Here is a 24,534-nt window from a genome sequence, read left to right as displayed (position 1 = left end):
AGTCAGGGAGACTTCAAGGACTGAGATATAAAGAGATCTCGGGGTTGGGAAAGGGTGAATTAGAACATAGGAATACATAAAGTTAAGATGCGTAACTATAAAGTATTAACATTCATCTGAGTTCAGAATTTGATCCCTTGTTGAGTGGGAATTGTTAAAGACGATGGGTAACAGAATGTGAAAAGAAGCCAAGAAGCCCGAGGTGGAAGAGTTCACCGTTAAGATGAAGAAGAAAACCATAAAAAAGATCAAGGAAATCAAAAAACTAAAAGCTGCTTGGGGTTCCATTGGTCTCTCCAGGATCACCCACTGATAAGGTTTGGTTAGAAACCAGAGACAGCAGGTACTCTGTTACGTTTTTCAGTGATTTGCATGGGTAGTCTCACGGGGAATTGGCCTTACGGAGGTACATTTGACTTGAAAAGATATAATTTTGGAAAAGTGGGACAGAAGCGGGAAATGGGGATCCCAATTGAGATTACAATTATATGATTTCCTGCTTTGATAAATGGTTGGAGGTGGTGAAACGTCACCAGCCTCCGAAACCCGAGAAAGACAAAAGTAATGAGATTGAAAAGGGTAATAAGGCCAGTTCCTCTGCCGCAGGACTACACCCAAAATTAGAGAGTGCCCCTACTGTGGGAATATATTGAAAATTAGAACAGATGAGGAAAACAAAGATCAGGTCATGGATGATATTCTGTTGGCAGCTGCCCTCAGGGACCGTCCGCCTCCTTATAATAACTCACAACCTCCCCAGCTTCCTGAGCTGGGGACCTCTTTGTCCCTGGCCAGTACTTCGGGCATAGAAGGGGTCCAGACGAGGAGTAGGACCTCCACAAAACGGGATCATACTCCCGATAGTAGTACGGTTAAACAATATCCCTGTATAACGGTAGGAGAAGTAGCCGTTTTGTGACTCTGGACTCCCTCGGAGGTCCGAAGTATGATAAATGAAGCCCGAATCCTCTAAAAAAGCTCATGCCGTTTCACAATTGGCTGGTCCAAACATGTCGGATTTATAACCCACTGCCTGGGGGCATGCTGTTATTCTTAAAAATTGCATATGGGACTTCCTGGCCCTCGATCAAGGACTTGTTTGCCATTCCTCCAGGCAGTAACAGTGATTGGGCCCCTGACGATAGCCATCATGATCAGGGGAATGAGAGCAGATACAAGGCGCCCGACATGAGCTAAAGAGGCCATCATTAACGAGGCCAGACAGCATAGTCTGAAGTGACCAGATGTATCTAGAAAAAGGGTGAACAGTTAACAGACTTCATTGCTAGGTTTAAGGATACTTGGGAATCCTCGGCAGATGTGGCACTTGAGCAGCACGGACCCCAAGCCATACAAACCCTTTTAAATTGCCTTGATCCTAATATTGTGCATGCCTTTAAATTGGCTAACCTGACTTGGCAGCAGCAGGAATGCAATGAGATTATTACGTCTCTGACCAACATGGATAGGCAAGGCTTGTTTACAAAGAAATCAAGTGAACTTAAAGGCCAATTCGTCCAGCAGCTTAGATCTGGAGGCAACAGAGGTAGCCAACAAAACCCCATAATGGTGATCATGGCCGGAGATGGCAGGGAAGTGACAGAGAGCAGGATGTCTGCTGGTGATGCCGGCAGAAAGGCCATTTGGCCAGGGACTGCTGCAGCGGGGAGAAGGGACCCACAGAGTAGATCAGAAACAGTGTCTCTTTTTCACTCAACAATCCTTTCCCTCAGGGACAATATGGGTGCCACGGAGGGGTGGCAATACAGGCTGCGATGACCAGATTATCGTCTTCTCCCCGGGAGGACCCATTGGCAGAAATAGAAATTAAAGGGAGACGAGGAAACTTTCTAATTGATTCCGGCGTGACAATTTTCTCTGTGTCCCCCTCTGTGGAATTACCCTGTAGTCCTAAAAAGATTTGTACCGTAGGAATAGCCAGAATTCCTGTGGTTAAGCCCCTGTCCCATCCTGTGCTATTAGAAATTGGAGATCATAGGGTACGCGAGACCTTTGTTATTGCCAAACATTCCCCAGTGAACTTATAAGGATGCCAAGCGCTTTGTAAGTTAGGGGCCTCAACTCACTGCACTCAGCGGGGACTATTTCTTGAATTGCCCAAACATTCAGTTCCACAAGTCTATAGCATGCTGCTCAAAGAAACGGAAGCTTTAAAATCTGAAATGGCTGTTTTGTACTGTTGGCAACTACGGAACAACCCCCTTGAGAAAATGTTGATACGCTTAGCTGCAGCCTTGGCAGATAGTGCCTGTGCTATTTACATAATTTGCTTTCCACCAGTAGATTACTTACTAAGACCCATTGCACGACCTTATTTTCCAAAAATTCTGAGTCCGACAACTACACTAGAAAAGCTATACCTTTCTTAGGTATGTACGATACCCTTTACTTTGGGGGAAAGATTTATTTCAGCTCTTTGGGACTGGGAGCAGTGATTGATTTGACTCATACCCAGGGCTCCTTGTTTGAGATGGGTCCCGAGTCAGTCTCTCGTGTCATCTTGGCCGTAAAGGCCCCTGCGACTCCTAAACAGATTGCTCCTACGGTAAAGCGTTTAGGTGAGGAAAATCCTCGGTGTACCAAAAAGGTACCTCTTGAGGCTTTCGGGATTGTACTGATTGACGTCCTTTCGGCCCACTCGGGCTGTATTAGGATACTGCCTGGGAAATGGGAAGTAACATTCTATCGATTTCAGTCACTCCGCCTCGGTAGACTTGTTTTTTCCTCTCCTCCTGCAGACTGTCCGTGTGTCCCTGTGGGCACTGCACAAAAACCATGTTGGCCTGGTCTCCTCAGCTCCGCCACATCAGGTGAATGTTCGGGCCAGGGCTGCCCTGCCCTCTATTAAAAAGTACCATTTGTCAAGGGAGGCAGAGGAGGGGATAAGGCGGGTCATCGAGGTGCTACTTGCTCGTTTTGCGCTCTACCCATAGCCCCTGCAACACTCCCATACCGCCTATCCCAAAACCTGGATGGAAGGACGAGTGGCGCTTTGTCCAGGACCTACGTGCCATCAACCAGATTGTAGAAGCCGTCACCCTTGTAGTCCCTGACACCAATGTGATTCTGTCCTTCCTGACCCCCAATTCATCCTGTTACACAGTCACTGACCTCTGCTCAGCCTTCTTTTCTATTCTTCTCCATGAGGACAGCCAAGATCTCTTTGCATTTACCTACAGTGGCATTTACCTACAGTATACGTGGAACCAGCTTCCCCAAGGCTACACTGAGAGCCCGGACGTATATGCCTCCGCAGTCCGAACGGGCCTCCTTAAACTATCATTGCCTGGCGATAGTACGGTACTGCAATATGCCGATGACTTATTGATTGCCTCCCGCGATTGTGATGCCTGTCAACGAGACACCGTGGCAATGGTGTGTCATCTGGCTGATAGAGGACACTGGGTCCCTGCTCCAAAACTACAATTGTGCCAGCTCTCAGTACAGTACTTGGGCTTCGTTCTTGAGAATGGTATGCACCAACTGGGACCAGAGAGGTTTGAGGTGGTATTGAAGGCGCCCAGACCCGTGACACAAAGAAATGCTGTCCTTTCTCGGTATGGTAAATTATTGCAGACAATGGATACCTGAATATCGGCGAATGGATGCTGTGATGCGGCAGACTACATTGCGTGAACAACCGACAGAAACAGACTGGACTGAAGAGCGGCAACAAGCGTTAAGGGAGCTCAAAACAGCCCTGACTCAAGCTCCCACCCAGGGGGTTCCTGATTACAACAAGCCCTTTGCCCTCTATGGCAGCAAAAAGGAGGGGTTTGCAAGTGGCATTCTGACCCAGGAGCACAGCGGACTCAAGCGACCGGTAGCATACTACTGAGCTCAGTTGACTCCTGTTGTTAGAGGAATGCCTGTTTGTCTACAAGCTGTTGCCGCCTCTGCTGTAATTTTGGAAAAATCTGGACCATAAGTGTGAGATTTTGGCCTCTCATGCAGTCCTACTGCTTCTAAATTCAGCAGCGACACAACATTTCACCGCTGCCCACCGCACTGGGTACGAGGTCATGCTGTTGTCCAAACCGAATATGTCCTTCAGGCCGGCACCCTTGTTAAACCCTGCCACCCTTCTCCCTGACAGTGGGGAGACAGACAAAAGTGAGCATGACTGCCTGCAGGTCGTTGATTCCGTCATGTCTCCCCGCCCTGACTTACAATCTACACCCCCGGATAATCCCGATTTGGTTCCTCATACCGGCCTTAGGACACCGCCACACTGGCTGGGTATTCGGTCGTCACCTCTTTTGAATTACAGGAAGCCTTTGCTCTGACCCCTTGCACTTCCACGCAAGCAACTGAGCTGTTTGCACTCCCCCGCGCTTGTATTCTCAGACTACTAATATCTACACTGATTCACGGTATGCATTCGGAGTGGTGCATGATTTTGGGACCTTGTAACAGCACCGTGGATTAATCACCTCCTCCGGTAAGCACTTCCAACATGCTACCCTGATGGGTAACTTGCTCAGAGCCATCCTCCCCAGTAGGCTAGCCATAATAAAGTGCGAGGCGCACACACAAGCGCAAGATGAGACATGCTGCCTCAGACAAAGCAGCTAAGACAGCTGCTCTACCCCGAGCAATGGTCGTTTCCTCTTTCATACGCCAAGAATTGCCTGAAGCCATTGATTTGGCAGTTGCAGTACAGGCCCAGGAAGGGGCCAGTGAACAAGAAAAAGTAAACTGGGTTCGGGATGGTTGTGTACAGGATTCTGATGATCTATGGAGACACCCCGATGGCAGGGTGGTCTGCCCGAAGTGGCTCCTCCATGCACTTGCCCGCCTGGCACATGGGCAAGAGCATGTAGGAAAAGGGGGGATGCTACACCAAGTTACCCATCAGTGGTTTGCGCCAGGCATAATGACTGCTATTCAGCAGGTAACTGAAACTTGTAGTATTTGCCAACAATATAACAGACGAAAGACCCCAGCCAGATTTGACCACTTGCCAGTTCCGGTTGGACCCTTTGGAAATCTGCAAATAGATTTTGTGCACATGCTGGCCTCTGGAGAATTTAAATACATATTGGTGATAGCAGATATGTTTTCAAAGTGGATAGAGGCTTTTGCAACTAGAGAAGATGATGCCAGCACAGTGGTAAAATGTCTAATGAAAGTCATCATCCCACAATTCGGAATACCCGTGAGGATAAACAGTGATAGAGGGACGCACTTTACAGGAAAGGTGGTAGTGGTTCTGACTCAGGTTATGGAGTTTGAATGGAAAGTGCACATACCCTATCAGCCCCAGTCCTTGGGAGTGGTAGAAAGGATCAATGGGACTTTAAAGAATACCCTGGCAAAAGTGCGCCAGGAGACTGCACCACTCCGAATGCATACCGTGAATCAGTGTAGATTAAAGTGGCCTAAAGCTTTACCCATTACCCTATACACCCTGAGAAACAAAGTTAATAGAACGACAGGCCTGACCCCATTTGAAGTTTTAATGGGAAGACCCATGACTACTGGCACCAAGCCCCCGATGATGCACTAATATGGGTCAATGACAAAACCCTGCAGTATGCACAGGCCCTGAGTGAGGCAGCTCGGTCCAATCATGCAAAAGTATTAGAGGCACTGCCAAAGCCCAAGGAAGGGAATACTCATCCATTTAAATCTGGTGATTTTGTGTATATCCAATCACTCGAAAAAGGCTCTTTTTCTCCTAGGTGGAAAGGACCCTATCAAGTACTACTGGCGAGCCGCACAGCTATCAAAGTACAAGGCAAGCCAGACTGGATTCAGGGGACACGTTGTAAACCAGACTCTGGGATCACCATGACAGGTCCACCCACAGGAGACAAACAATGAGGTTCCTGGTGTTTATAATACATGGACTATGCGTGTGGGGTATCGCGTCGGATTACATAGAACAAGCCCCTGCCCACAACTCAGTTCTGTCTTTAAGCTACGAAAATGTGATGCGTTCAAATGTCTCCTCTTGCTGGGAATGCGCCCACGTTCCAATTCACTCAAAAGGGGGAATCCCATTACGACCAATCCCCTTTAATGCCTCCGAAGTGGCTGAGTGGGTATTAAAACAGAATAGCTCACTACCTGGGAATCGGGACGGCTTGCAGACTGAAGCTGGTCACTACACAGTTAACACTGACACAGACAGGCAACAGTGGAAGTCAGCGGGGTACCCCCTTACCACTTTTGTAGGATGGTACCAGCCTCCTCCCTGTCACCTCCTTTTGTTTTACACTAACTGCTGAAAACAACCACATGGCCCCCATTTGCTTCACTAAAATAGCAAAACGAGAAAAGGGTATCCCCATGGGTAATAGCCATTGCTCCCAATATTATAATATCTCTATTTTCCCCATCCCGGCCCGGGGCAAATTCTCATTCTTTCTGACCAGAGGGGCTCTTAACGGCTCTCTCCTTACGCAGGGCTCCAAGAGCCTTCTTACTTTTCCCAAAGCCAACAATTTAGGCACTTTTCAACAAAATTGGTACCCGGAGTTTATCACCCATTACATTCCCTTTAATGGCATATATTTTGTATGTGGCTACAAAGCCTATGCCTGGCAGCGCCCCCTCCTGGATGGGTTCCTGCTATCTTGCGAATATAGTCCCCCATATGCGCCACCTCCCCACTTTACACCAGCACCCCGGATTAAACGATGCAAGAGGGCTATAACCGAAACCGAGCATTTCTTCATGATAGTCTTCCCCATCTACGGTACGGGGAAAGCAGCCAGGGAACGGATTAACATGGCCTCAGCCCTAGAGAATTTGGCCAAAGAAACCGCCTATGCTCCAGAAGAGATAAACCAGGCCATTTCCCGGCTGTCTGCTGACCTTGTGGCGGTGCGAACAGTGGCCCTACAGAATAGACTGGCTGTAGATTTTGTGCGGGCCGAAAAAGGGGGTACATGCACAATTAAAGGACAGGATTGCTGCACCTATATCCCAGGTGAGTCTGAAAACATCACATGCCTATCGGATCATGTTCAGCGAGCTGTCAGCAAAATAAAAGTGATAGGGAATCAATTACTCAACTATAACCCCCTGGGATCTGGATGGTGGCCCTTTGGGACTTGGTGGAGCACCCTGATCAACTATGGGATCATCCTTGTTATAATTGTAGTACGCGTTCTAGAGACCCGCCCAATATGTGCCATTCTCCCCCGGGGGCAACAAAGCCCTGCTCCCATGTTTCCCAGTTACATATCCAACAGTTCCGATTATGATGAGAAGGAATGCTTGGGCATGAGACCTTTTCCCCCAGGGTATGACCCTCCGTTCGCAGAGGAAGACTGGCAAAGTTGATCTGGGGATCAAAAAGGAGGGAATTGTGGAATACTTGTATGTTGATCTGTTTAATTTAGGCCGAGTAGTAATGAGTTAAAATAATACATGACTAGGAGCACGAAGTAGGGAAACTTTAGTTTTATGAAACAGTACACATTGCTCTAACTGCAAACTGCCTTTCCCTAACCTGAGAAGTCACGTAGGACAGATAGCAAAAAGTTAGGGCTTGCAGCATCTGTACACTCTTATCGTAACCGCATTCCTCTTCAATTAAATGTATGTCTGGTTGCCTAAGTAATGACTTTGACTTGCTAAAACACAGTACAATTGCAGTTTGTTTTAACTTGTTTGTACCACTGTATAAATTCTGCTTCTTTTTTGTGCTTGTCGGAGTCTTCGGACCTGACCTGACTCTCCGTGATATCACAAGTAAAATCTCTGTCTCTTGTGGGCCTTTGGTATGTGATTTAATCTAGTCTCTTCGACAGCCAGGTATTTACCAGAGTGTCAGGGTAGGTCAGGGTTGGGTGAGGACATGTGTGAGGAAAAGAACCAGTCTCTCCTCAATCTTTCTTGAAAAGTTTACCCTTAATTCTGGTATCATCCTTGCATATTGATTTTATATCTTCTCAAGTGCTGAGTATTCAGCTCTCATAAGAGGTCTTTAAAACAAAAAGAATAAAGGTGCATACAGGGTAACAAGGTGTGGAGCTGGAGGAACATAGCAGGCCAGGCAGCATCAGAGGAGCAGGAAAGCTGACGTTTCCGGTCAGGACCCTTCTTCAGACCCTTCTTCCTGCTCCTCTGCTGCTGCCTGGCCTGCTGGTGGTCCTCTAGCTCCACACTGCGTTATCTCTGACTCCAGCATCGGCAGTTCCTACTATCTCAAGGCGCATATAGGGACGTTTTTACTGCCAAACTCAAGATGTACTACTCACCACCTCTCTGTATAGCACGAAGGCATGTGCCTTGTACTCACGTGAAGCACTCTAGAGGGTGCACTAGTATTACCTTCATAGCATCCTCAAGATCAGTTGGCAGGACCACATCACAAACACTGAAGTCCTGGAAACAACCAGTAACACCAGTATAGATGTTACACTGCAGCAAAGCCAATTGTGTTGCATGGGTCTCGTCAACCCGAAATATGACAAAATCGTGCTGTGGGAAGACTGCAATGGTAAAGCTCCAATCAACCATCAAGGACTTTCTGAAAAAATAGTTGGTCTCACCAATGGGAAGCTCAGGGCATAGATCATGATGGCCTGGAGATGCCACTTCAGGAGTGCTACACACAGTTCTGACACTGAGCAAACAGCTAACACAATAGAGAAAAGGAGAATAAATCCAATTATCTCACACACCAACCAACTACACCTTCACCTGTAACTGCTCTCTAAGAATCTGCCACACATGAATAGGCTTTAATAGCCACCAGCAGACATGCAACCAATAAGTACAACTTTCCCAAAAATCTTTGGCCGCAAAGAAATTCTGAAAGGGAAATAGTATGAAAAACTGTGCACAGTATTTCAAATATGGTTAAAATAACATTTAAACTTGTATTTACAACTTTTTCTTTCAATTCTGACCATGTAGAAATACATCCTGCAGCTTAGTTTACTTTTAAAAAAACACAGATTAAAGAGAAATGGCAAATATTCAAAGTCAGAATGGTGGTTCAGGTAAGGAAGGAAGTGTAGCAATTATTTAGAAAACTGATATGACTGATTACAGAATCATAGTAATAGATTTGTCCATGAATGCTTCCTTCCTCAATGGTTTTGAGACTAAAAGCATCATGTGGCATATTAAGAGATAACAAGGTGTAGGGGTGGATGAACACAGCAGGCCAAGCAGCATCATAGGAGCACTAACTTCTATAAAACATTCATTTCTAACAAAGCAGATCTTACTGAGGACAATACAGTATAATTGGCTCCAATCCAGTGAATGAAAAAAATTCAAACACAATTCCTGTTTCTGAGGATTCTAGCGACACCTGGGGGATCTTGTCTGACACATTCATGCATACAAGTGTTATAAAGGCTTCATGCTTAATCATTTTGTTGAAGTTTTTTGCCTTACATTCAACAAGACAATTCCCAAGAATACCAATACAAGGGCAAAACTAACATTTACACTGATTGAAAGATCAGTGACCACTGATTGCCATGTTGAGTTGAAATGAGCACAGCACATGTTCAGGCATTCACTGGTTCACTGGCCAGGGCACTGCCCTGAATGATCAAAGTCAACCTTAAGATAGAAAGAACTGCAGATGTGGGAATCAAAGACAACAGTGTGGAGCTGGAGGAGCACAGCAGGCCAGACAGCATTTTAGGAGCAGGAAATCATAGAATCCCTAGTGTGGAAACAGGCCCCTCAGCCCAACAAGTCTGCACCGACCCTTGGAGCATCCCACCCAGACCCATCCCCCTATAACCCACCTAATCTACACAGCCCTGAACACTATGGGCAATTTAGCATGGCCAATCCACCTAACCTGCACATCTTTGGACTGTGGGAGGAAACCAGAGCACCCAGAGGAAACCCATGCAGACCCAGGGAGAATGTGCAAACTCCACACAGACAGTCGCCCGAGGGTGGAATTGAACCCGGGTCCCTGGCACTGTGAGGCAGCTGTGCTATCACTGAGCTGAAAGTTTATGTTTAGCGTCAGGACCCTTCTTTAGAAATGGGGAGGGGGAAGGGAGATAGGACATAAATAGGGAGAGGAGGGGTGGGGCTGGGGAAAGTAGGTGGGATGGTGATAGGTGAGTGCAGGTAGGGAGTGGTGGGGATTGGTCAGTGAGGTGGGGGGGCGGATAGGTGAAAGAGAAGATTGACAGGTTATGTCAGGTCAAGGAGGCGGGAATGAGAGGGAGAACTGGACATGGGATGAGGATATTTTAAAACTGGTGAAATCCATGCTTAGGCCATCGGCTGTAGGCTGTCAAGGCGCAGTACGAGGTGTTGCTCCTCCAGTTTGCAGATGGTGTCATTGTGACACTAGGGGAGGCCCAGGATGGACATATCACTCTGGGACGGGGGGGGGGGGGGGGGGGGGGTCGTTGTGGGGGTGGGGAGGGGGGGGGGGGGGGGGGGGGAATGTCTCTCTGGTCGTGGGGTCGGATTGTAGGTGGCCGAAGTGGCGGAGAATGATATGCTGGATGCGGAGGTTGGTGGGGCAATATGTGAGGACCTAGGGACTCTGTCTTTATTTTTGTTGGGAGGAGGGAGTTTGAGCAGAAGTGCAGGAAATGCAAGAGATATTTTTGATCACTGGAGGGGGGAAAAGCTGCGGTCCTTGAAATAGGAGGACATTGGGATGTCCAGGAGTGGAACGCTCCATCTTGGGAGCAGATGTGGTGGAGGTGGAGAAATTGGGAGTAGGGGATCATATTCTTGCGGGAGGGTGGGTGAGAGGAGGTGTAGTCCAGATAGTTATGGGAGTCGGTGGGCTTGAAATAGATGTCAGTGTTGAGGCGGTTACTAGAAATGGAGACAGCGGAAGGCGTTCTAATCCTCCTATTTCAAGGACCGCAACATCCCCCCTCTAGTGATCAAAAATGCCCTCAAACACATTTCTTGCATTTCCCGCACTTCTGTCCTCAAACTCCCTCACCAGAATCTCTCTGGTCCTCACATATCACCCAGCAACTTCCGCATCCAGCGTATCATTCTCCGCCACCTGCAATCTGACCCCACGACCAGAGATATTCCTCTCCCCACCTCTATCTGTCTTTCGTAGGGACTGCTCACTCTGACTCCTTGTCCGCTCCATACTCCCCACTAACCCCACCACACCCAGCGCCTTTCCCTGCAACCGCAGGAAGTGCTACACCTGACCCTACACCTCCCCCCTCACCTCCATTCAAGGCACAAAGCAAACCTTCCATATCCAGCAGAGGTTCACTATACATCCACCAACTTGGTCTACTGTATCCATTGCTCCGGATGTGGCCTCCTGTACGTTGGTGAGACCAAGCGTAGACTTGGAGACCATTTTGTAGAGCATCTGAGCTCTGTATGGGACAAACGATAACACCTTCCAGTCACCAACCATTTTAACTCCCCCTCCCACTCCCTGGGTGACATGTCCATCCTGGGCCTCCTCCAGCACCACAATGTCACCACCCGCAAACTGGAGGAGCAGGACCTCATATTCCACTTCAGCAGCCTACAGCCCGATGGCCTAAACATGGAATTCACCAGTTTTAAAATCTCCCCACCCCTGGCCTCAACCCATGTCCAATCCTCCCTCTCATCCCCGCCTCCTTGACCTGACACAACTTGTCCATCTTCTCTCCCACCTATGCACCCTACCCTTCCCACTGACGAATGCCCACCACTCCCTACCTGCACTCACCTATCACCATCCCACCTACCTTCCAGCCCCACCCCTTCTCTCTCTATTTCCCAGCTCCCTTCGCCCTCCCCATTTCTGAAGAAGGGTCCTGACCCAAAACGTCAACTTTTCTGCTCCTTTGATGCTGCCTGGCCTGCTGTGCTTTTCCAGCTCCACACTGTGTTGTATCAGAGTCAACCTGCTGGTTTAAAATTTATACAAAGCCTGGCAGTTAAATATGAATCAGCATCAACAGATACATTCACCAACACCTCTAGAGTCCACACAGTGCTCTCCTGTTGTGCAGTGTAAATGTTAGTTATCCCCTTGAATTATTCTTGTGAATTGTCCTGATGTGCGTAAGCCAAAAAGCTTCAAAAAAAAACTTTTTTTTCAGCAATACTCAAGTTCTGTAGTATCAAAGAACTATTTAATAATTTTTGCAGTCTTCAGTTCAAAAGATTGTGGATATCTGAATTGTTTGTTTTTTAAAGAGGTATTTCTTGGTAGTTGCATGCTTTGTGATAAGTGCTTGTTTACTGATGATCACCTGCCTGGATTCAAAATGGTCAAGTTTTAGTTTGTGCTTTGGATATTTATTGGAGTATTTGGTGACCAGCTTGCTGAAGGAAAGGAACTTCCTAGCGTGGTTCTCCTTTTTCTTGGAAAATTCTTATGAATCCAGTCTGAAACCAGTGTGATTCTTTGGAAGAATCATTGATCCCCACCCTGGCGATGCTGCACTTGCAAACATCCCAGAGACAGCCACTTATGTTTGGTGAATGGCAGACTGACAGCCATTTTGAACTTCCACAGATAATCCTTTTTGCCTTCAACAACTCATCTTAGGTCAACATGTGTTTTCTCCTTCAAAGTGAATCTCTGCATTTAAGAGACAACCACATCAGTGGGCCTGGAGTCACATTGTAGAGCAGACCCAATCAGGACAGCAAAGCTTTCGTTCCCTAAAAATGGGCTTTTATGCCAATTGACTCTGGGTATATGGTGTGAATGGATGAGTATTTGCACTTTTAGTGTGTTTAGAAGGTAGATATTTATGCTTCAACCTTTCAAACAATGTGTTAACTAGCCTACATGTTTTGCAAATATATTTCATTTCCACAATAAACAAATAATTTTGTTGTTTATTAAAGAAACCTGGTTGATAAATCGCTACTTAAAACTCAACATAGATAAAATAGCTAATTGGTGACTGGGTAAAACATTCAAATTTATGTTGTGGCTATTTGAGTAGTGGAAATAAAGGGGAGGTATGGAGTAGTGGCAATACACTAGTAATCTTTGGGCATTAGTAATGCTTTGGGCATATGGTTGTGAATCCTGTAATGGCAGCTGGTGGAATTTGAGTAAAGCTAGTCTAGTGGTCACCACGTATCCAGAGTCAGTTGGTGTAAAAGCCCATTTTTAGTGAACAAAAACTTTGCTGTCCTGATTGGGTCTGCTCTCCACGTGACTCCAGGCCTACTAATGTGGTTGTCTCTTAACTGCTCTCTGGCCAATAAATGCTGGCCTAACCCCTGGCACCCTATCTCATGAAAGAATTAAAAAAAAAACCATTGTCTTGCTCCCACTTAGTCATAACACAAGTTTTGCTGGTCTCCACTGTTGGAATCTGTCAATACTCAACCAGACATTTTTACAAAGAATGGTCACCCAGCGGCTGATAAAAATGACTGCCACTTATGAAATGTATGATGTATTACAAACCCAACTTTCAAACTGGTTTATCATTTTTTTTTTGATTCAAGCAGAACATTTATTGACAAAATTTTAGCCAACAATACCTTGTCCCATAATGACTGCAGTTCTTCCTGTCCTCCAAGATCCCAGAACATTAGACGTGCTGATCCAACATCAATGGTGCCAACTTCAAATTGAACAAAATTAATTGATGGTTCAGAGAATGAGTATGAACCAGTAAATACAAAAAGAATGAACAATATTACGGTTGACTACTGTACTTACCTGCATACATATTTGTATAAATGAAATAATTACTAGCTAGAAGAATAACACTTCACAGAAGTAGGACTTTCAGGCCCATTCAGCCTGCCCTGCCATTCATAATTGATTTATAAATCAATTACAGATGACACAATACATCTGACTATCAAGGTATCATAAGAAACCATCTTTCATCAGTTTTTGCATTGGTCAACCTAAAATTTCAAAATGCAAGTCAACTATGTCCAACCCATTTCCAAGCACTGTTCTCTCACTGCTTCTTATCCCTCCTAGAATGATAATTGTGTTCCACTTGTCCTCACTTTCCACACCACGGCCTCCAAGTTGAAGTAATCACCTTTCAACACCCACAGTGTGATGCCACTATCAGACACGTATTCTGAAGGGACCATTTGCTCTGCTGTATTCTAGCCCATTCGTCTACCACCTTGTCCCTTTGCAAGGCACTTTTGAGCATAAAGAGAGAAGACAGACTCAGTCACACAGCACGGAAACAGACTGTTCGGTTCAACTCATCCACACCAACCGTGTTCCCAAACTAAACTCGTAATGCTTGCCTGCATTTGGCCCATATCCCCCCAAATTCTTCCTATTCATGTACCTATCCCAATGTCTTTCAATTGTTGTAACTGTACCTACATCCACCACTTCCTCTGGCAGTTCACTCCACATACGAGCCACTCTGAAAAAAGAAAGCTGCCCTTCGTGTGCTTTTTAAAACTTTCTCCTCTCACTTTTAAAATATGCCCTCTAGTTTTGAACTCTCCCACCCTAGGGAAAAGACCTTTGCTATTCACCTTATCTATGCCCATCATGATTTTATGAACCTCTATAAGTCCCAGCCTATCCAGTACAGAGTAGAGCTGGAGGAACGCAGCAAGTCAGGCAGTATCAGAGGAGCAGGAGAGTTGATGTTTCTGGCCAGGACCCATCATCAGGACTGATAAAGGGTCCCGACCCAACATGTCGACTCTCCCGCTCCTCTGATGCTGCCTAACCTGCTGTGTTCCTCCAGCTCCACACTGTGTTGACTCTGACTCCAGCATCTGCAGTTCTTACTATCTCCCAGCCTATCCAGCTGACTTTTATAACTCAAACCCTTTGTTCCAGGCAACATCCTGCTAATTCTTTTCTGAACCCTGCCCAATTTAATAATATCCTTCCTATAGCAGGGTGGCCAGAACTGCATGCAGTACTCCAAAAGAAATCTCACCAACATCCAGTACAACCTCAACATGACGTCCTAAGTCCGATACTGAAAGGTCCAAGCAATGAAGGCAAGCATGCTAAATGACTTCTTGACAATCCTGTCAACCCCTGACGCAACTTTCAAATAATTAATGTACCTGAACTCCTAGGTGTCTCTGTTCTACAACACTACCCAGGGCTCTACCATTAATTGTAGAATTCTGATATCCCCGCTATTGGAAGGATGTTGTGAAACTTGAAAGGGTTCAGGAAAGATTTACAAAGGTGTTGCCAGGGTTGGAGGGTTTGAGCTACAGGGGGAGGCTGAATAGGTTGGGGCTATTTTCTCTGGAGCGTCAGAGGCTGAGGGGTGACCTTATAGAGGTTTATAAAATAATAAGAGGCATGGATAAGGTAAATAGACAAGGTCGTTCCCCAGGAGTATGGAAGTCCAAAACTACAGGACATAGGTTTAAGGTGAAAAGGAGAAGATTTAAAAAGGGACCTAAGGGGCAACATTTTCACACAAACGGTGGTGCGTGCATGGAATGAGCAGCTTAAGGAAGTGAAGAAGGCTGGTACAATTACAATATTTTAAAAAGGCATCTGAATGGCTATACAAATAGGAAGGATTTAAGAGGGATATGAGCCAAATGGTGGTAAATGGGACTAGATTTATTTAATATCTAGTTGGCATGGACGAGTTGGACTGAAGGGTCTGTTTCTGTGCTGTACATCTCTATGACTCAAGTCCTGCCCTTGTTTGATTTACCAAAATGCAATACCTCACATTTATCCAAATTAAACTCCGTCTGCCACTCCTCAGCCTACTGGCCCTGCAAATCATATTCTCTTACCTCCTCCCACCTCACAGTCCAACGCTTTCAAATCCCTTCCAGGGCAAGCAGCAATTTATGTATGCTATATTTGCTGCTCACAATGCAGGCTCCTCTACAGTGCAGAGACCAAACAGTTTTCTGCAACATCTCTATTCAATCCAGAAGCGTTGACATCTGAACTTCTGGTGACTTGTTATTTTAATTCTCCGCCTTGTTCTCAAATGGATACTGTCCTCAACATACTGCAGTGTAGCTCAACACAAGGTAGAAGAATTGCATCTCATCATTTGATTAGCTACTTTACAGTCTTCTAAACTTGACACTGTGATCAACAATTTCAGACCATGATTTCTGCCTCACTTTCGTTATATTCCGCTTGCATGGATTGGCCTTAACCTTGCTTTTCTCGTTTGATCAGATGACAACTCATTATTACTTTGCACCTCATGTGGACTCATCTTTTGCTTATTTGCTTATCTCTTTACCACTCCCTTTTGCTCTGCACCACCAACTCTCATTATTCAATGTCTCCCATCTTTTGCCTTAGCACAGACCTTCACTTTTGTCCTTTTGAACCCACATTAAAAAGCTATTACATTTCAGTTTTTTTCCCAGTTCTGATAAAGATTAAAAAACATTAACTGTTTCTTTCTCTCCACAGACACTACCTGACTTGCTGACTATTGCTAGAACTTTTCTGATTATATTTTAGCTTTTCGCATGTTACTTTTATGCATCTGCATTAATTTATAAATAATTTTACAAAATTGCATTAATAATTCTGAAAATACTTCACAGAATTGCTATCCAATTGCATATTAAAAAGGTCAGGCCTGAGCTAGAGGACACTGTTTAATGAGGAGTTGCCCTTTCAAGACAGATGCGGAAAAATCTTTCTGTCTCAGGTTTTGCAACTTTGGAACTCTCTGCCTCAGAAGGTAGTGGAGGCAGAGTCATTGAATATTTTAAGACAGAGCTTGATAGATTCTTGTTCAGCAGGTGACTCAGAGGTAATTGGCAATATGGAGTGTGAAACAGATTAGCCATGATCTTTTAACGGTCTGTCTTTGTTCTTACTTCCTTTGCTAGGTATCTTGTACATGATTTCCATTGTCACTACACCATTCCTGATATCGTTGAGTGCACTTCAGTCATTTACAGTTAGATTGGTACATGTTTACATTCCACCTGGCTTGAGGAATTACCAAAGATTGTAAATTTATGATTAGAACAATCTCCACCTTGTGCCTCAGAGTGAACATTAAGGTGGAAGAGAGGACCAACTTTCCTGGTTTACTGTATATTTAATAGACTCTGGGTATTCTATGATCATCAGACTTCCATTCATACTTCCTCAAACAAACTTGCAACTCCTCGTGCATCTTCATCTGCTGTATGGCTTGTCCTACCATTTGCACCTGCAGTAGTAAAGAATTTTGACAGCAGGTGTCTCACTTTTTCCTTGTGATGATAGGATTCCATTCCATTTTTTCTTCCAGGGATTTTCCTTTTAGCTTCTAGAAGAGTTATTTACTCATATTGTATGTTTATTGTTAAATGTATTTATGGTTTATACTAAATCTGTATTTCCTGCTTAAGACATCCTGATGTTTCGATTTTTTTTTTACCTAAACTGATCATTGGTAATTGTTAAAAGATTAACTATTGTACAATCTGGGTTTGTTATTTCCTTCTTATTAACTCCCACATTTCTTTTATTTTTTTGGGGGGGGGGGGGGGGGAAGAAAAAACTATATTTGATGCTCAAATTTTGAGCTTTAATCGGTCAAAATTTGATACTATATTTTCCAAACTTCTAGTACATCGTCATAATCATCAATACCAGCAAGAACATATTCTCTGGAAAAAAAACACACAAAATTTAGCCTACAAACTTACTGTTTAAGCCAACTGTAGTTGTGATCTTTGACAAGTTCATTCCTTTGTAGTTACGGTTAAACTTGGTTTTTGTCTGCTCCAAAAAGGTCTGCACAGGTTGGTCAAACAACAAAAAGAGTAAACTAAAATTATGCCACAATGAAATTTGAACACCTCTGCATAAAAACACTACTCTTCCATAATTTATTCCTCATAGCTAAGTTATACGAATGGTTGATGAACTTGACAACTCAATAAACAGCAGTAACCTGCAGAGTGCTTTTATATGAGATAATATTTCATTCTTTGGATGTAATTTGGTTAACACATGTATCGCAGATGTAAAGATTCATTCAAATCAGAAAAAATGTTAATCCCAAACTGTGCTGTTGTAAAACACACAATGAATCCATAAAGATCATTCTTCAACGAAAACAGAAATTGCCAGAAAAACTCAGCATGTCTGGCAGCATCTGTGGAGATTAAGTAGAGTTAACATTTCTGGTCCACTGACCCTTCAAGAAGGGTCACTGGATTCGAAATTTTAACTCTGCTTTGTCTCCACAGATGCTGCCAGACCTGCTGGGTTTTTCCAGCAATGTTTGATCTTGTTTCTGATTGGCAGGATCCACAGTTCTTTCGATTTTTAGATCATTCTTTAGGCTTTACTGACCTCTTATGTATAAACAATATACATGCCACTCCTCATAATTAAAAGTAATTTGTTCATTTGAGTTATCAAATTCAATTTTTAAGCACTGCATTTACTTCAATTAACATGAAATATTGCACAATACTACTTCACTTGTGATTGTTGATAAGAAAACAATTTCTAATTTTTGCCAATTTATACTGCTATCGCTCACAGAACACCAAACTATTGTTTTTTGTTTCTGGTAAACATGGTTACATACTAACTTGATGCTTTTTTTAAAAATCAGTTTAAAATTCTGGTTAAATTACAATGCTACAAAAGGCAACATAACTCAAAAGGCAACATAACTCAAAATCAGGAATTCAGTGGTAACGAAAGGGAAGGCAAAAATGTGAAATTTAATCAATGCAGTGACCTTTTCATGAATGAGTTATATGGGAGGTAGAGGGCACAGATGCACATGCAAAGGTGAAAGAACAGAAATGCATGCAGCATGAGAGAGAAAAGAAGAAAATAATAAAGGGAGACACATATGACAGCTACATTGGCTGAGCACAAAGCCCATTAGTGTATGAAGGCAAGTCAAAAGTCATAAATATCATCTCACAGTTTTGCCTGCATTGTCCAATCCCAGGATCAGAATGCAATACTCATCCTTCTGGAACATGTACTTCCACAAGCCAGATAGTAGTGTGTACATCCTGTAAAAACAAAATGAGTCCATCTTTCGAGCGCTTCTATTATAAATAAATAGGTCAAAGTTATTCCCTCATTATTACAGCAAGAACAGAGACAAGATCGGATTCTGACAACAACGTTTTTTTATATATATAAATGAATTGGCATGAGTGCTTTCTGTGAAAAGTTCCTCTGCTGACGTTGCTGATACTACACAATAGCTTTAACAAAATGAGGCAATTATGAAAAATCCAAAATTATCTTACATTTACATTATTCCTACAGTCTAACTTTGCTGTGGAGGGCAATGTAAATTTGGCAAACATGAGTGACATTGTCGATTACAGAGATCAGAACTGCATCTTATTCACAAGTCCATCCATTTTACTGAAACCTAATACAAATCTTGTGAAATTTGTTTTTTTTTGTTGTGCAACGTGCCACACTTAGGTGTAACTATTCTTTCTGTTCCATTCTTATACCACAAAACCATACTTTTGAAAAAAAGACTGACTGTAGCCATTTGAGATGCTCACTCACACCCCACTCCAAATTTTTTTCAGAAAATTTTGCTGTGTTTGGGTTCTCTCCCACCTGTTGGCTTTTCTGGTCTAGTTCTAGGCCCACTGCCTACCACATTCACATCTACCTCCACTTCACTTACCAAGGTAGGAGTTCCTCTCCCTGTAGCTATTCCTTTACCATATGGTCAAATATAGCCCTGGTTCCCAATTGGCCACCACTTTCTCACTTCCAGCTACCTCAAAAATCATCCTTGCTGCCACTATAATTATGGTGCTTGCTCCCAACATGACTACTTCCACCAATATCATTGAACATCTCTTGCCTAACTGATCATTTCCACCTTTTAGAAATATAAACCAAAAGATATTACACTGGTGTGAGTGAATGTGAAAGATGCCATCCAAGAGGACACAGGCTGCTTTTTCCTGAGATGACTGACAGTGAGATTAACTGGAGGCTCACTGTGCTTCCGACAAGCGACAAGGCTGAGAAAGCAGTGATTGCAGTCAGTATGAGAATCGAACCTGTGTTGTTTTCATCACTACTCAAAGCAAACTAGCCAGCCAGCCAAGTGAGCTAACCAACACCCATGTTAAATAATAATATCTTAAAGTATTTTTTTCTAATTTGTAAGTATCACCTTGAATACCAGGGCGAATCCTCACTCACCACCCCAATCCCAGCTCTACCACTCCATTTCCTGTTGCCTTTTCCTTCCTGCTACACTGTATCATTGAATAGAATCACAGAATCTCTACAGTGTGGAAGCAGTCCATTCAGCCCAGTGAGTCCACACCAACCCTCCAAACAGCATTCCACTCAGATCCAACCCCCAACCCTACTCCTGTAACCCTGCATTTCCCATGGTTAATCCATCTAACCTACATATCCCCGACCTGGGTATAATGCAAATTGACAGTGACTGTACTTAGAGTCATACAGCATGGAAAGTCTGGTCCAATCAGTCCACACTGACCATGTTCCCAAACTAAACTAGTCCCACATGCCTGCACTTGACCATATCCCTTCAAACCTTGCCTATTCATGCACTTATCCAAATATCTTCTAAACGTTGTCACTGAGCCTGCACCCACCACTTTCTCTGGCAGTTCATTCCATACACAAGCCACTCTGTAAAAAAAAATTTGCCGCCCCCATGTCTTTTTTAAAATCTTTTTCCTCTCACCTTAAAAATACATCCCCAAGTTCTGGGCAATTTAGCATGGCCAATCCACTTAATCTGCACATCTGGGAGGAAACCCACACAGACACAGGGAGAATGTGGAAACTCCACACAGACAGTCACCCAAGGCTGGAAACGAACCCAGGTCCCTAGCGTGTGAGGCAGCAATGCTAACAACTTAGCTACCATTCCACCCCACAAAAAGATGCACTTCTCACACAGGACTTATACAATTAATGGTAGGGCCTTGCATTGTGCTTGAGAACAGATTGACCAAGGGGTTCAGGTACATAATTCTTTGAAATTTGAGTCACAGGTAGACAGGGTGGTTAAGGCATTTAGTTAGCTTGCCTTCATTGCTCAGAGCTTTTGAGTATAGGAGTTGGGACGTCATATTGAGGATTTACAAAAAATTGGTGAGGCATCTTTTGGAGTATTGTGTGCAGTTCTGGTCACCCTGCAATCGGAAGGATATTATTAAATTGGAGAGGGTTCAGAAAAGATTTACCAGGATGTTGCCAGGAATGGGGAGTTTGAGTAATAAATATAGGCTGGAAAGACTGGGACTTTTTCCACTGGAGCATAGGAGGTTGAGGGCTGACCTTAATGAAGTTTATAAAATCATGAGGCATAGATAAGGTGAATGTCAAGGGGCTTTTCCGAGGGTGGGTGAATTCAAAACTGGTGTTATATATTTTTAAGGTCAAAGGAAAGAGATTTATAAAAGACATGAAAGGCAACTGGCTTGTGTGTGGAATGAACTTCCAGGGAAAGTGGTGGATGCAGGTTCGGTGACAATGTTTAAAAGACATTTGGATATGTGCATGAATAGGAAAGATTTGGAGGTTATGGCCAAACACAAGCAGATGGGACTAGTTTAGTTTGGGAACAAGGTCGGTGTGGACGGATTGGACCAAAGGGTCGGTTTCTGTGCTGTATGACTCAAAAACTCTAAGTGAAGTCACTGCCAATTGGCACCATTTCCAGGTCAGAGATTCTATGGAGATTGTAAAGTCCTGCTTTATGGAGAAGGCTGCTTCAAATGTAGCAACATATGATCACTCCTGATTTGACATGCTATAACCTGTATGCCATATATTTAGTTAATGTGCATTATTTGGCTAACATCACAGGAAATCTAATTATTTTCCAGACTCTGCACCCATTTAAAGTAGGCACCATTTAATCTTGATCAATACATGAGGAAGAACATAATAACACAGAAGGATGTTTTGAAACTGTAATGGGTTCAGAAAAAGATTTACAAGAATGTTGCCAGGGTTGGAGGGTTTGAGCCATAGGGACAGGCTGAACAGGTTGGGGTAATTTCCCCTGGAGCGTTGGAGACTGAGGGATGACCTTATAAAGGTTTATAAAACCATGAGAGATGTTGATAGGGTGAATTGACAAGGGCTTTTCTCTGCGGTGAGGGAGTCCAAAGCTAGAGGGCAGAGGTTTAAGGTGAGAGGGGAAAGATTTAAAAGGGACTTTAAGGGCAACTTTTTCACGCAGAGGGTGATGTGTGTATGGAATGAGCTGCCAGAGGAAGTGGTGGAGGCTGGTACCTTTTTAAATGTTGTAATTGTACCTGGATGGGTACATGAATAGGAAAGGTTTAAGAAGAATATGGGCCAAATACTGGCAAATGGGACTAGATTAATTTAGGATATCTGGTCAGCACGGATGAGTTGGACTGAAGGGTCTGTTTCCAAGCTGTATTTCTCTATGACTCTATGACACACAAAATTACATTCCAAAGCTCCAAATAACCATAATCAATACAGTGTCGAGCTGGAGGAACACAGAAGGTCAGGCAACATCAGAGGAGCAGGAAAGTCACGTTTCGGGTTTACACCCTTCCTCAGGACTCCAGCATCTACAGTTCTTGCTATCTCCAAATAGTGTACCATATGTTTGGTTTTACAGGTACACGATCCCAAGAAAAGAAATAGGGCGCTGTTATAAAGGTTTATATTATTCGTGTTTAGAAACGTAAGGCAGTCTGTCGCTCATGAAATAATCTGTGAAGCTCTGGATTTAATGACAGCAACGAAGTATAAAACTTTTGAACATCCCTCATTGTCTCTTGTATGCTCTAGAGTGATGACTTTCAATTAAAGAGTCACCCTTTCTCTACCAATAACACTTACTAAACGGAGTTTTTACCTTTAGACCTTTGCATCCATTTAAATCCTTCTGATATGTACCAGACTCCAAATGGTGAAAACGACACAAATCGGAAGTTTCGACTGATCAAATCGGATCTACTACCGCCCCTTAGGCTTCGAAATGTTGTAGTTTTTCTGTCGCTTTCTTCTGAATGAAGGCGGCGCATTAAAACGACAATACCCATAATCCCTAGCGCTTCAGGGGCGGGGGCGTGGAGACGAGGTGGACATGCGCAGAGCAAGTCATCTGCTATTTTTAATTGTTAAAGGTTACAACTGATAAATTCACCCCAGAAGTTGTCTATTTATAGATTTTTAAATGACACTTTTCAGATTCACCTTGTACGTGACATAATATCGTAAAATGCACGTGCCCTGAAAACTACATTTGAAAAAATACAACTTCAATGTAGGTCTGACATGGATATGTTTCTACATGTGGGAGAGACCATAATTACAGCTATAATCCCAACAGGGAAATGAAGAAAAATCCCGTCCCTGACGGCGGTTAGCACATGGAAATACTGACCAAAAAGTTGTTTGAGGCAAATGCTATAAACACATTTCAACAAAGGGTTGGTAAGTATTTGAGAAAAAAATGAATAGAAAGTTGTGCTTTTAATGTGCATTGAGAGGGTCAATTAGAGCATGTACCTCTCTTGGGCTGAATGGCTTGATTGTGTACTCTACATTTTATGCAATAATAAACTAAACAAAATAAATGGTTTATGTCTATTGAATATTTCTGCCTCAAGCTACATAGAATATCCTTGTTACAAATTGAAATACATCACACAGATGGAGAATTTAAAAAGAAACTTCAAAATGCCATTGCATCCACTCTGGAAAAGGATGGATTGCATTTTAAAAGAGACTATCTTTAGAAGAACAATCAGCTGTAACACCACCCGAACATCAAGACTGCCAAAGGAACCTTGGAACACGTTCATGGATTCCTTACAACTTCACCTTTACCATCCTTTAACTTGTTTTGGATGTTACTGCATGTAAGCATGTGTGTTTTGCAGGATTCAGAATGAGTTTTACTTTTTCAATTAGTTTTATTATAAATTCAAGTATAAGCCTTATTTTGTTGATTCAAGAAATCCATCTGGCTTAATTTTTCATATAGTTTTTACATACAGTCAAACATATGCTGAATAGAAAAAATCTTTTTATAAATTCAAACTAATGAAACCAACCTCAGAGGTGAGAAGTAAGGAATTTATTCACCTCTCCGGATTCAGTTTAACAGTGTACTCAGAACATTCTAAAGTGCTTCATAACCAATTGTTGTCTTTTGAAGATTAGAATTATTGGAAAGGCAAATACAATGACAACTCGTATACACTAAGATCCGATAGCAACAAACGAATGAATGGAGATAATCATTTGTGGTGGTGTTGTCCAAGTCTAGAATGTTTGTCAGGGCAAAAGAAGAACCTTTGCTTTCCTTTGAATAGTGCCCACCAGGGATCTTTGATACCACCTGAGGAGACAAGTTTGGTTTAAAATGTCATCTGAGAAGGAAATGGTATTGATCTATACAGGTTTTCAATAATAAAGGAAAGAAATAAAAGGGGTAATGTGGTTATGATATTAGACTCATAATCCAGAAAAAAACTCAAAATCCCACCCACAATGACGATTAGATAATTTAAATTTATTTTTAAAATTTTAGAAATAAAAAGCTGGCAGGAGTGAAAAGAATTATATAATCGGGCTTAGAGACAACAAGGTGCAGAGCTGGATGAACACAGCAGGCCAAGCAGCATCATAGGAGCAGA

At 43.4% G+C, this 24,534-nt stretch overlaps 1 protein-coding gene across 1 annotated transcript in view; it reads right to left on the bottom strand.

Moving 5' to 3' along the window:
• The window catches only part of arfrp1 (ADP-ribosylation factor related protein 1), a 39,378-nt gene extending 16,469 nt beyond the window's left edge, over positions 1-22,909 (bottom strand). Inside the window, exons 1-4 of the mRNA XM_048608428.1 lie at positions 22,746-22,909; positions 18,801-18,894; positions 17,560-17,647; positions 13,453-13,535 (exon numbers count right to left, since the gene is read on the bottom strand). Coding sequence (XP_048464385.1) covers positions 13,453-13,535; positions 17,560-17,647; positions 18,801-18,893 — 264 coding nt within the window. The 5' untranslated portion in view covers position 18,894; positions 22,746-22,909. The remainder of the gene's footprint in view (positions 1-13,452; positions 13,536-17,559; positions 17,648-18,800; positions 18,895-22,745) is intronic.
• Positions 22,910-24,534: the final 1,625 nt, after the last annotated feature.

Source organism: Rhincodon typus, chromosome 19, assembly GCF_021869965.1.
Source record: "Rhincodon typus isolate 14 chromosome 19, sRhiTyp1.1, whole genome shotgun sequence".
Classification (NCBI taxonomy): Eukaryota; Metazoa; Chordata; class Chondrichthyes; order Orectolobiformes; family Rhincodontidae; genus Rhincodon; species Rhincodon typus.
This window is presented reverse-complemented; position numbering and strand designations above follow the sequence as displayed.